Source organism: Odontomachus brunneus, unplaced genomic scaffold (genome assembly GCF_010583005.1).
Source record: "Odontomachus brunneus isolate Ranch 3 - 2012 unplaced genomic scaffold, Obru_v1 Obru_scaffold_006, whole genome shotgun sequence".
Taxonomy (NCBI): Eukaryota; Metazoa; Arthropoda; class Insecta; order Hymenoptera; family Formicidae; genus Odontomachus; species Odontomachus brunneus.
In genome coordinates this window covers 3,145,693-3,159,660 of record NW_022639456.1, presented here as the reverse complement: position 1 = coordinate 3,159,660, position 13,968 = coordinate 3,145,693, and the positions used below count along the sequence as shown (strand labels likewise).

The 13,968-nt window shown below is 45.6% G+C and overlaps 1 protein-coding gene across 2 annotated transcripts in view; it reads left to right on the top strand.

Annotated features, from left to right (window-relative positions):
* Window positions 1-13,968, top strand: part of LOC116853804 (hillarin) — a 32,892-nt gene that overhangs the window by 14,240 nt on the left and 4,684 nt on the right. The window contains exons 3-9 of one of the 2 annotated variants that reach the window (XM_032835035.1): window positions 4,487-4,736; window positions 10,012-10,128; window positions 10,256-10,428; window positions 11,701-11,944; window positions 12,465-12,691; window positions 13,063-13,284; window positions 13,760-13,909. In XM_032835035.1, the coding sequence (XP_032690926.1) occupies window positions 4,487-4,736; window positions 10,012-10,128; window positions 10,256-10,428; window positions 11,701-11,944; window positions 12,465-12,691; window positions 13,063-13,284; window positions 13,760-13,909 (1,383 nt within the window). Of the gene's footprint in view, window positions 1-4,453; window positions 4,737-10,011; window positions 10,129-10,255; window positions 10,429-11,700; window positions 11,945-12,464; window positions 12,692-13,062; window positions 13,285-13,759; window positions 13,910-13,968 lie in introns of both variants that reach the window. The other variant, XM_032835034.1, reaches the window with a different exon arrangement.

Here is a 13,968-nt window from a genome sequence, read left to right as displayed (position 1 = left end):
AAATACAGAGAGAGAGAGAGAGAGAGAGAGAGAGAGAGAGAGAGAGCAAGCAAAAGTTTATCATTTTTTATCAAGCTGGATGACACGAACGCGCCATCAATCTCTATATTTCTTCCAAGTAATTTCGCACTGTATCACCCTTCGTGAGGCGACTCCTTCTCGACAGTCAATGCGGATTTACGCCTACACAACATGCACTACGTAATGACGCTTTGTGAGCGTTTAAATTTCTCACTCACCATTGCGCGTAGATATCCCGCGACGTCCAGGTCTTCAGCATCTAATCTGCCATACATCGGTCGCACTTCACTACACTGCACTCGCGATCGTTTCAACGAGTTTTGAGAAAACGACGCTTGACGACTTCAATAAAAGCATACTGAAAATTCGAACGTTCTAAGAATAAACTAGCGAGCCGCGAATCACGTGAAAAAGAAGCGACTCCAGGACACATTCTGCTGCAAATTTGAAACAAAAAATGTAACATCGCCGATTAGATATGCGAATTAATTTTTGCGGTCGTCGTAACTCCACAATTTTTACTTGGACAACTATCTAGATATCACAAACTTCTGGAAGACGTTTGAAATATGTTCAAAGGACATCCTATAGTTTACGCCTTTCAGACGTATTGAAGACGACTTTTTAGAATCCCATGCTGTCTAGGATATGTCCCAATTTTCGACGGAGAAGGGTTAAATATGCGCGAGGCACCGAGAGAAATTATCCGATAAAATATTATCAAACGCATATTTCCGCTTGAAATCCAATCAAATGCCGATCAGGAAATATCTGATGAGATATATCGATTCTTAATTGTTTTAATCGGCTTATGCCGACGAAATGCCATTATGATCGCGAGTCTTCGATTGAATTTAATCGGATATAAAAATTAATCGGAATTTGGTCGGAAATATCCGTCTGATAATTTTTTATCGGATAATTTATTTCTGTGTATATGGGAAGAGTCTACAGACCTACCTTCGAGCCGATCCCGTTGGGCCCGAACCGGATCCTCCGATGCAGCATCTGCATCCATCGTGTGGTCGCAAGTTCCTCCAGATCTGAAACAAAAAGCAAATCTCCTGGTCAGTTATAACGTCACATTTTTTACTTCTGCGTCTAGTATCTGTACGATCGAATGCAAGGCGCCGGATTTGCGATACATCCTGCAATACTGCAGACTTGAAAAAGAGATAAATCGACGGTTGATAAATAGCCGGTAGATATTAACTCCGCACACGTTACTGACTCATCTTTCCATCATGCACGGAAATGACGCATCGTTGTCTAATGTGCCTTGCGTGCGTACCGTTTTTTCCCTGCATTTCTTCTTTCGACCATTACACAATCTATCGAATGAAGACGCTTCGAAATACAACAACGTGTTTACGCGTATGCAGTTCTCTGCAATACATTATAAAATTCCACTGTTCTCTATGTCGATATAAATTACGAATACAAATTACGAAATACGAGAGAAAAAATATTTAAAAGATAGTAAATATTTCTTTATTGGGTGCCGATAATATATTTACTTAAATCCAAATTCTTTGAATTAAATAAACAATCGTTTTTATAAAAGACTAAGATTTTCCTAAAGTTTTAAAAAAATTTATATTTCCTCATCTGAAAAATATTTTGTATATTAATACAAGTAAATATGTTATATTAGTGCCCACCAAATAAATAGTTATTATTCCTCAAATATTTATTTCCCTGCCGCGAATCATCAGGCTCCAAAATTCGATTATATTGTAGTTTGTGTTAAGATCGCTAAAAAAATTAGATATATACGTGTGTTTTTAAAATTAAAAATGCTTGAATCTACAATATACACTATGCAAGCGACGATATAAATGATTCCTGAAAGAACCACGGCTCTCGCCGTGCTATCGGCATTGCCGATCTGACTTTAATGTGTCGGTGCAGCATTAAGAAATCGCGATCGCGAACTTCGATAATTTGATTGAGTAAACACCACGGTGTGTCGCGTTTATATCGCCGCGCTCTGTCGCCTCACGTGAACTGCAAATTGCGAATTATCGCGGGTTTTGTTCCCGCCCGCCGTAGAGAATCGCGTTACGCACGTGTATGCGTATGCATTCACGTTGCGCAAAGATTGTCGCGATTGCATATCGTCTCTTTCCCCCCCCCCCTCTCTCTCTCTCTCTCTCTCTCTCAGTCTTCTTCTCCCTCGCAGATTTATCGGAATCTCTCGGAATTATCGGCATCTCGATCGCGCGTTTCAACGTCCCTCCCCGAGGTGCAACCTCACCTCACGCACACGCGTATGCGCGCGTTTTGTATGCCTTTTTATGGCTGCCGCCTCGCAAAAGTCGTACGCTCGCGCCTACATACGCGCGTGTGCGTTACGTGAAGAGTTTCGTGTTGGCGGCGTGGCTTTCTTTCGGGTCCTCGTTGCTCAACTTTCAAATTTGTTCCGTTTTTTTTTTCTTCCGGATCACATGGGGATATTTATCGCGCCGAGATGTCCGGTATTTAACTCTGTCCTAAATCAATAATTAATCAACAAAATCGAGATCGATACAAGAAGTCAGAGAAACTAATTTGCAACATTGATCTCGCAATTAATCTGCTCGTTTATCATCGGCGTGACTTTCTATCCGGCCTTGGTTTTACTCCGCTCCCAAATTGATTCTTCCCTCTCTTTCGGTTCGCGAGATTACGAGGCTGTTTCGCGTCAACCCCCTACAGCAGGTGTTGCTCTTCAGGGGCTCGCTCGCTCGCTCCCTCGACGATTATTGTGTGATTCGCCGATCTGAACAGTCTGTTACTACTTTTTGTAGCTAGTTTTTGCGAGCCTCACGGCTGATTCGAGGATCACGCGCGGCGGGAGAGGACGAACGGGTTAGACGAAAGATCGAGCGAGAGAAAGAGAGAGGCGGAGAGACGGAGCGAGAGAGGGAGAGGGAGAGGGAGCGTAGGCCCCATCGCGAGTGAATGAACCCGGGAGAACGAGTGAGAGGTGTAACACATTCATTTAAGCGATACACTAAATTCTCACAGCTGGCGTGTGCGAGCTGCGGTCCCTCGCCGCGGTGAGATTCTTTCTTTCCTTCTTTTCCCTCTTCTTTTTTTCTTTCCTTTTTATCATCACTCGTTGAACTTAACCGCGACGTTAATTGCAACTCCGACCCGCGTCGGAGTAATTGCGTCTATTATAGTCGCCCGGAATTATGGGTCGAGCTCTCGCGCGCGGGCTCGAGGGAGGAAAGGCAAGGGACGTGCGGCGATTGTCGCGGATATGTGGGTTAACGTAATCCGCGACGACGGCACCGACCCGGATTCTTTTCCAGCATCGTCTAACGTGCAACATGAGCGACGCTCATCGCGTTGGGATCAAGGACGCCGCGTTATCTGCGCGGATCCGCTGCGCTGTGACTTCGTCGTCGCTGATAAGTGCTGGCTCGACTGGTTGTTAATTAAAACTCGGATCCGGGCGCGAAAGTTCCAATAAAGTCGCTCAGACCCGCCTCGTGTATTCCCCCTCGATGCGGCAGACAGCGACGAAGGAACGTTTCTCGAGATAATTCGTTTTATCGAGAATTCATTTCCGCGATCGGCACGCACACAGATGCGCGCGAAAGAGAGGTGGGACCGCTCTGGGGATTAAGGGGGAACATCACGGTTAAAGCGAAGACACGAGAATACCTCTTTAAGAATTTTTCTTTAAATAATAATACATTTTCATTTTTAAATGGTTATTTTACATGTATTTAGTGCATGTTTTAGAAAGACTTTTATGTTTAAAACGTATATTTCATAACGAGTTAGGTTCTATAAGATAAGGCTCCTAGGGAGAAAATGGTTATATATAATTACATAAAATTATATATAATTATATATGGAAATCATATATGAATTTTCTTCCTAAATGGTCACATTATTAATCATATATATCCACATGGAATAAAATAACATTCCAGCGATCAAAGAATTTCTAAATATTTTCCGGGCCAGTTAAATATTTTCTGATCCAGTAAACAAAAAACATCTTGAAATATTGATTTTACGTATATCATTACATAGAACATTTTCGTTTAATATTTGAAAAACATTTCAAAGATACTACCGGATAATACGATCTCTTTGCCGAGAGCGGATATTGCAAAAATGTTTTAGAAATATTCGAGTCTCAGTTATTCGTAATAACGTTAAAAACGTAACAACATTAAAAACTACATATTAAAAAACGTCGCATATTACTAAATATAATTGCAGTAACGTTCTATTAATGATGTTTTGCCTACTAGGGAGAAGCCACTCCTGCGCGCTTCGACAACTCTTCATATAAATTCCCCTCTAACTTCGTCAATTTTCGAATAACTTTACTAAGATTGATTTTTCCGAAAAATCGATTCTTTGAAATTGCGTTGCGCGGACGAACCCTCGCAGCCCCCTCAACACCCGTTGCATGCTTCTGTTGCAGTTACGATAATGTAGACTCGCCTAATTATGCCAGGCACCTGAACGGCCACGGCTCGCCGCCGGCGACGAACTCGTCGTCCCAGCGTGATTTCCATGGAGGAGGCGGCGGCGGGGGCGGTGGCGGCGGCACCTCGTCGCCGTACAATCACAATTATTCGGGCGACGGCAGCTATCAGTACGGCAGGTTCGACGCGAGCGCCCTTCACATCGCCCATGCACTCAAGCAAACCGAGCTCCAGAAGGGCTACAGCAAGGCGCGCGAGAAACCCATCGATTACTATCTGGTGAGTCACAATCGGTCGCGACCGTTGATGTAATCGCCCGTCACGGTCGCCGACCGTATAAGGACGAGAGCGCCGCTTTGATACACCTATGAATCTCGCACGCACCGGCTTCCCGACGCGACCATGTCGCGTAAACGACGACGACGACGGTCTCTCTCAAAGAAGAATAAAAAATTCCACCCTCCTTGCACGTCCTCGCCCACCCCCGAAGTGCAGCCGCGGCGGGCAACAACGCGGAGCGCCGGCCGCCGGGGGGCAGATGGCGGGAGAGTCATGTGAAAATAATCGTTAATTAATAACGCAAATTAGCAATGATAATTCTCCGACTATATGGAGAAGCGAACAATGGCGCGCGTGGTAATTGACTTTTTGCGCTCGCGAGCGCAACGCGCGTTCGCGGCCTGTCGGTTATTAGCTTCTTCCTGAAACAAGAGCGAGGGGAGGCACAGAGGGGGGGAAATCCATTGTGTGCATGAGCGAAAATACGCACAATGGGTTGCCGGCTACTTCCGTAGTAATAAAATCCAGATCAATGGCGTTGCGGAGATACACGGCTGCCCTCTTTCTCTCTCTCTCTCTCTTTCTCTCTTTTTCTTTCTCTCTTTTTTTCTCTCTCCTCGGAAATTTGGCGGTTTATCGCCGAAATTGCTCGCTAAGAGGTTTGCTTAATGGTCCCGGAATGGCGGATCTTTTCGAGTTTCCGACGCCGCGCTGGAACGCGATCCCGGTATTACGCGGTGGTGAACCCCCGCAGAGAGCCGTAGGATCATCCGCCGACGTCCGCGAAGAATGCGGTAAGCCATCGGGCGCGAATGGACCTTACATGAAAATGAGATTGCCGCTTTTCCCATCCGCGCCGGCCGGGGGGATAATAAGGCCGACGAGCCGCTAGTCGCTCCACTATCTGCCGCGTTTTCTCTCAATGCGCGAAAGCGCGTTCGACGACGAAGCAAAGCGGTCACCGCCGTCGCCGTCGTCATGATCGATCCTTACTCATAGTTATCTCGCGAAACGTCAGTCGGTCTATGTATGGCGTTACGCGAACCAAAGCGGCGTGGGCATCATACTAGACGAGACAAGACGAGACGTACGACTTCCCGAATCCTTTTCTCGTCCTGCGAAAGGGTTTTCCCAGGAGTTGGTGCGGTAGCAAGTCGCGGTGCACTCGCCGCGAGTTCGTTAAGCCAGCCGCGAGGCAATCTCCGATTTTTCTCTCTGCCTCTCTCTCTTTCTCTCTCTCTACCTCGCGCGAGACGGAATTATCGTCGGCGTGATTTATACGGTATTTCGTGTCGCGCGAAGGGTAGAGGAGGATCGGGGGTCCTTCCTACGCTCGCATAGTATCGACGATGTAGTCGAACCAGCTCCGAGAGAGCTGCCGGAGCTGCCTACACGCGCCGTCGATGATCAGATAATCGCTACGTGGCGGCGATAGTTTCCTTCTCACGCCGGCACCGCGACAATCACCGGCATTACGTTTAATTGGCGGAACAACGGACCCCGGAGAATCCCAGGAACGACGGACCGGGGGGACGCGTAACAGATCGTTGCACGTGACTGTGATCGAATGACCGGAATTACACTGACGTGTTATGAGCCCCCTTTCGAGTCGAGCGAACAAACGAACAAACGAACGAACGAACGGACAAGCAAAAATTGCACGAACAAACGCGTCACGTGACGCGCGCGCGCGCGCGATTACGGGATTCGGAATAAGTAGGAATTAGCGATGGACATGCAACCACTTATTAATCCGCCGCGGGCTCCCTCGTAAGAGGGATGTTAAGCGGATTCTGCGAAGGATCGCTTAACGCTGCAACTTCCTCGCAAGAGAGATTGTTCAATAATGGAAAAGAGGCTCGGTAAAAATGAAAAGCTCGGAGAGCTTTCGATAATGATGCAACGCGCGGCCCGATTATTACGGAATATTTCGCAGGGAAATTAAAAAATCACCACGTAGGTCGATATTCACGGATAAAATTCTTATTAAGAGAAAGAGACGGATTTTCCGAATTCGCTGGAATTTTCGTTGTTATACCTTACTATACGGCCCTTTTTTATTATACACGCAGAAAAATATATTCGCTAGGAAAAGTGGTTACTCAGTTTACTTTCCTTCCTTTGAGTAATGGTTATCTTCAACAAGGAATATTTTTCTGAAATAACAGTCTTAAGATATACCCATCACAAATTTCAGGAAAGCTCATCAACGTGCACTCGAAAGAAAAATTTATTCTCTTTACAAGAATATTTTGGAACTTCATAAAGTTGTATAGTTATGATTTAGTTGTATAAGATATGGGACAGCAAAATTAGTCCCGTGGTGGGAACAAATGATTTATTACTTTCAATTTGCTGCTCTAAGCAACACTTTTGCAGTAAAGATATAACTAACTCGACGTAAATAGACGAGAACAAATGTGATTAGTATCGCGGACGATGTTTGTTAAAATGACAAATGATGAGAAGTGATTCGCAACGGTCACTGTTCAATTTGTTTCCCCGACGAACATCAGACAGTAAACGAGTCTTTGTTCTGATAACCGGGGGATTTTTCTTAGTGCGAGATTTGCTCGAGGAGCTTCCTGGAGCGGATTAACTTTCCTCGTTGACGTGAGCGCGCGACTTCCTCGGGACGCAGAAACAATGCGACGCGGCGGTAGCTGCGCGTTGTCGTTCATGGTTATTCAAATCGTTTCAAACCACGGAAGAACGCGCGTGTTCGCTCACACACCGTCGTCTTATTTTCCCTCGTACGGGAAAGCACCGGGCGAGCAGGACGCTCGTGCACACGCAAAGAGAGAGAGAGAGAGAGAGAGGGGGGACGGAGAGGACTTTACGTTTGCACGAACATGGAGCAGCGGCGACGGTGGCGGAGGGGAAGTAGAATTATTTCCGCTTGCGGTACTTCTGCACTTGATGGCTAATTAGAGAATCGTTGCCGGGCCGCGGAAACAGCCGGGGGGGATAGCGCGTGCGAGTATCTCGCCGTCTCTCAAGGCGCCTTCGCGCGTAAACGCTTAGGGAAAATTAATCCGTTAAAGGCCATTGTGTCCCATTTTCCTCGGAATGAACTCTAAACGGCGAACAAATCTCACCATCCGCGAGAGAGAGAAAGAAAACATTTTCCCTCGCTCTCTCTCTCTCGCCTCTAAACTTCATTTGCACGCCGCACGGCTCGTATTTTGAAGAAAAAAAAAACAAAAATGATATTCCGCGAGTGTAACTTTCGTCTGTTTCTAACGTAACGTAACCCGAAACGGTAAAACGTAATAAAAGAAGAAACGCCTGGGATTATGTACGCCTGAACCGCGAAATTTCGCTGGTCGTTTCGAAAGACGTCACGGACAGATTTTCTCGCGAGCGAAAGTCGCGCGCATTTTCATCCCTTACATTCGCTTCCTCCACACCGCTGACAATACGTACGTATCGCGCATTCCGATCGCGCAATTGCGGCAATTGAGACCCGCTGACTTCTGTACATCGGCGCGAGATAAATGATGCAACGCGTCGCTACGGGATAAAGATCTCACAGAGACACATCGATGTTCTTTGCAACGCGTGCATCAGGCTGAGAAAAAACTGTTTGGTATTTGTAACTGTACACAGAGAGAATGATTTGGTTGAATCAAATAAACGCTTCTTTGGAATAGTCTAAACGAATTTTTTGATTGATTGAACAAAATTTTGTTTGAAGCAACAAAAATATTTATTTGCGGCTTCCAAAGAAATATTTAATATAAGAAAAGTTCCAAAGAAATATTTTTGTTGTGTCAACCAAATAATTTGTTTGGATTATTCCAAAGAAACATTTATCTGATTCAATAAATCGTTCTCTCTGTGTATAGTAATTTAATAATCACTATAAATTGGCCGCAGTTATGCAAGAATCTAATCCACGAAAATTTAATTTTTAAATATTTTTTTGAGAGATTTTTGTTACCGATGGGTTGTTCATACTTTCTACGTAAAGCAAAAGAGATGCAAGCATCTAAAATTAATAAAAAAAACAATTTTTATTTTCTACTAGTTGCATCCTTTTTATCTACTTTTTAAGTGTTAAATTTGTCAATGAGTATCTTTAAAAAAGAAGAAAATCGACCACGCCTGATTTCTTGAACAACTAAGGAGAATCTTAGTGCATCTACACTTTTTAAATCAAGTGTCAGATGTTCGTTTTTATTGTTTTCAAAACATACTTTACTTAGGACTGGATTATTCTTGCTTAACTACGACCAATTATAGTTAAAGAAACTACTTTTTATTAAGTATAATATTAAATATAAATAAAAAATATATGGTCAGGGCCAGAAATAACTCTCTATAACTTCAGTTAGATCAACTATCTTTTCTCTCTCAGTGCTGTTATTTACGTGTCGCGAACCATCGTTTCGAGATCGTATTGCGGGAATTGTATCGAAGAAAACCCGTTGCCGTGACTCTTCGAAGGTGTATTCTCGTTTCTGTCTTCGATAACATTCCCCATCGTCTATATTTTCGTTGTATTAATGTTTCCAGCGACCGACGACAACGACGACGACGACACAAGCGAAACGTGTTGCGCGCGAGCAGAGGCAGAACATATAATTTTTTTAGAAATACACCGTAAGGGGGGAAGGATTAGTTCACTTTTGTCGAGCGGCAAGTCCGCGTTTCCCCGAGGAGACTCTTGGAAACGAATGAAAGCGGCAACGCGACGTGAAAGTAAATTATACAAAAAGTGGAGTACACCTACCTCCGAGGTCGGCGCTGCAGGCGCTTTAAGAAATAGAAGCGTTTCATTGCGTTCCGACATGTGTACGAGAACTCCGCCTTACGATTAGCGGAATGCCTTCCTGACACGTAATAATGGCTCAATAAATTGATAACGTGGCCTTAATTACGCACGGCGTGAAATTACAAGCGAAATGTTACGCTCGAACTACGTTCGAAATTAATGCATCATATTGTCACACTGACACTGCGAAATTACACGATTCAATTAAAAAGTGACGACGTCACTTTATACGTCACTATTTTATCACAATCATTACTGCAACATTTTAGTTGAACGGTAATAAAAAATACTACTACTGCAACGACATTTTGAATGTCCCGTTTCTCTTTTTCGCCCTTTATCAATTATATCACGATCGCTCTTTCTTCTTTTCAGATTTTTTAAGAATAGCGCGATTAATTTCAATTATTCAGCCAACGTTCTCGATTAAACGTTAATAAATGCGGCGAATTTACAGACCGATTCACGATTCTCTTTTTTTTGTCGATGCTGTATTAGGATCGGGATGAGCAGACACGTCTCGAGATGAAACATCGGAAGGAGGAGGACGATCTATACCGGAAGTTCGCTCACCATCGCGAGGAAGAAGACAGACGGATCCGCGAGGAATTCCGGGTAGGTAATTGAGAACACAGATTTCTCATTAACGGAAAAAAGTCAATGCGACGCATTAGCGATCATTCGCAATTAATTAATCTCGCGTGTGCGTATATGTGTGAGAGTTTGTGTGTGCTTCGAAAAGGACGAGTGGGAGAAGGAGCTGGAGCAATTGTCGGCGAGATGGGAACGAGAAAAAGGCGGAAGAGTTCGCACCCAACAATTTCAGCAGGAGAAGGAGGACCTGGAGAAGAACATGACTCTACGCAGGGACAAGAAGAAAGAGAGTCTCACGCGCAAGATGCTGGAACACGAACGGTATTTGTTATGCAATTAACGCGATACTACCGTCTTGTTTTTTTAAGGGTCGCACGCGCGGGACACGGTTTTCGACGCGTATTTTAAAAGGAGGATAATACCCGTGGAAGCCTCACCGGGTCGTTGATTACACAGAGAGAATTTTATAGCAAAGATTACTGTAGAATTTCGTAATCGTGGGATATAGATTGATATTTCGCGGTAATCGAGACTATCGTTTCATATTTTATATGCGCTACTTTTACTTCAGGAACTGAAATGTTAAAAAATTTGCTACATTACTAATTTTGCGAAATGTACTATGTTCTTTGGCAAGAAAGACCTCACAGATAGTTTACTATGAACATAATAAAATTGAAAAAATTTTATATGGAGAAGAAAGAAAAGCTATAATTCTTTAACTGTGATTCACTCCGTATACATGAAGGGAATCTTATAATAAAAATTATTATAGAATTTTGTGATGTTGAGAAACAGATCGACATTCTGCAGTAATTGACTATTCTCTCATTTTACATGTGTTATTTACATTTTAGGAAATGAAATATGCTAATAAAAAATCTGCTATATCTTGCTAAATCTTGCCCTTAGCAAGATAGAACAGTTTATTCCTGTACTATTAGAAACATGGTAAAATCGAAAAGAATTTATATGAAGAAAGCAAGCTATGATATTCTCTCCGTGTACGAACGTCTCCGTGTACGAATTTAAAATTTAACACAACAATCAGAGAATTGGAGATGGCAAGATCGATGGCGATTTCGAATACGATGCCGCGTTGATTTTTGACTGAACTCTCGACAGCTGGTGGCTTCGTCGGGATTAAATCACGAATTTACGTTTGATTAAAAACCGACGGCTTCCTTCTACCCGGTAATTCGAGAGTTACCGCATATTTTCACGTGTATAAAATCGCTCGCGAATTGTTTATCTCGAGCTCCCTCGCGGGAGCAACCAATGGTTTCCCGACGTTCTCCACCGCGGGAAACAACTTTATATCGCAACTGCGGCATCATGTTAATATCGATTCCGCACATTTTTCGCCGCGGAAGAATTTACGAAGGAATTACGCATGCAACGTTACGAGCCGCGGTAGTTTCGGCTTCATATTTTTCCTTTCTTCTCTCTCTCTCTCTCTCTCTCTCTCTCTCTCTCTCTCTTCCTCATTTTTTTTCGGACGATAAACAAGCCCGCGCGCATCGGCGATCTCGTGCGCGCGGGCCGGGTTTTTCGCGTTAGCAAAGCTCCTCGTTACTCCCGATCAATTTATAGGGCGGCAACCGCCGCGCTGGTAGAGAAACAGAGCTCGGAGATGCTGGAGCTGATCAATGAGGCGAGGAGCGAGTACATGCTCCAAGAGAGTTTATATCTCGACGAGGGAGACGGTTATGCTCAGGAGGCACCGCCCCCGCCTTATCCATCGCGCGCGCCACCCCCGCAGCCCCCGGCCCTCGCCAAGTATCACATCTACAATGATCCGTTGGAGTTCGCCGACATGGATCAGATAGCTATTTCGGTAAGCCCTTCGCCGTGGAATTCTTCTTTCGGCGGCGGCGAGTTTCTCTGCCGCGAGTCATCTCCGTCCCGTCGCCGAAACAGGATCTCCCGCGGATGTCTATCGCGAATACTTCGGCTCTCTCGTCTCTATCGCCGTTTTGCGCTGGTCGTGGTGCTCTTCTCTCGCCTCGTTTCACGCTGGTTCGTTTTTTCCAATCGCGTCGCGCTCGCAATCTCGGTTTAATTGCGCGCGCTCGTTCGAATTCGAGCGTGAATAAACGCGACGCGCCACGCGGAGAAACTTCAGGCGCGATCCGAAAAAGTTTTTTATCCCGCGGCTTTTACGACATCGCTTTCGCATGTTCGATCTCGCTGGCGTGGATCTCTGCCGCGGGAAAATCACGACCACGATAATAATATGTGAAACGGCTGCCCGCGATAGAGCTGGACGATATTCGCGTCTTATCAACTTTAACCGCTTTCATAAGACACGCTTCGCTGATGGCCACTTATTTACGACATACCGATATCATTATTAGGTAGCCCAGGAAGATCAAAAAACGTTCACTGATTTAGTGCGGCAGTTGGTGAGCAGATGCGGGTCGGATATAGAAAAGGCGCGGACGATATTCCGATGGATCACCGTGAAAAATCTCAACACTATGCAGTTCGACGAGAACCTACGGGGGGACACTCCCATGGGTCTGCTGAGAGGCATCAAACACGGCACCGAGAGTTACCACGTTCTGTTCAAACGACTGTGCAGGTAACGTCGTCCCGAGGACGAGACGCTCGCGACAAATGAGCTCACTTACGCAACTGATCTCGTCTCGTAATAGAAAAGAGGCGGGTGAAAGCGCGCGTCCGCTACTCGGCAAAAGTCGCATTTACTTCCGCGCCTGTTTGCGTTACGTTTAGCGTGACGTCAGCAGTTTGACGGAACAGCGGTGTAAGTTGCGCGTTTGTGTGCTCTCGGGGCAACAAAGCAAACAGAGGGGGAGTTGGCGAGAGAGCGACCGTCGTGAAAAGTGACGCGGAAACGCGCGCCAAAAGTTACGCCGCGAATCGAATTAATCGAGCGTCTCGCGCGCCCCCGCGGAGACTCGCCCGTCTAAATTGCGGCATGTTCGGATACAGTTACGCCGGCCTGCACTGCGTGGTCATCAAGGGTTACAGCAAGTCGGCCGGCTATCAGCCGGGTGTCTGCTTCGAGGACAACCGATTCCGAAACAGCTGGAACGCCGTGTACGTGGCAGGTGCATGGCGATTCGTTCAGTGTAATTGGGGGGCGCGACATCTTGTCAATGCTAAAGAAGTTCCCCGTCCTGGTCAGGCGAAGGCCAAGAACGACAGTCTCAGGTACGAGCACGAGGACCGCGAGAGTCGGCGAACGCCCGCGCGAGTCGGGAATTCTCGTACCCCTCGATTGGACCTCGATTTTCCGACGTTTGAAATTTAACACCCACTCTCCGATACTCTCGGACGATCGGATTGACCTCTTTCGAATCCACTCAAGCTACAACTTTCGTTTAAAGCCGCGAGATTCCGCCAGGCTTTAAATTTTCATTTTTTTCCGAGGCACTAAACCTTCGTGAAACCCTCAGGCATCAAATTGCTCGTTTATCGCTTATCTGCGGCGCAAATATCGATGAACGCTCGGGTTCAATAAACATCGAACGTGTCGTAAACGTCGAGAAATGCGATGCGAAAGTCAAGATCGAAAGAGCGGGTGCGAGACTTCCGCGCTCGGGATGCGATTACGTAACGCTCTTGCGCGCCGCGCAAGACGACAAACGAGACGACAGTTCAAAGTCACGGAGACCTTTCCGTTCAGGTACGAGTACGACGATCATTATTTCCTCACGGATCCCCGGGAGTTCATATACGAATTTTTCCCTCTGCAAGAGGAGTGGCAGTTGCTGAAACAACCGATTTCACTCAAGGACTTCGAGGAGCTACCTTTCGTGCGATCTTTATTCTTCAGGTGAGCCGACATGCTTCTCCCCTTTCTCTCTTGGAATACCAAAGTAACGGGGGGGGGGG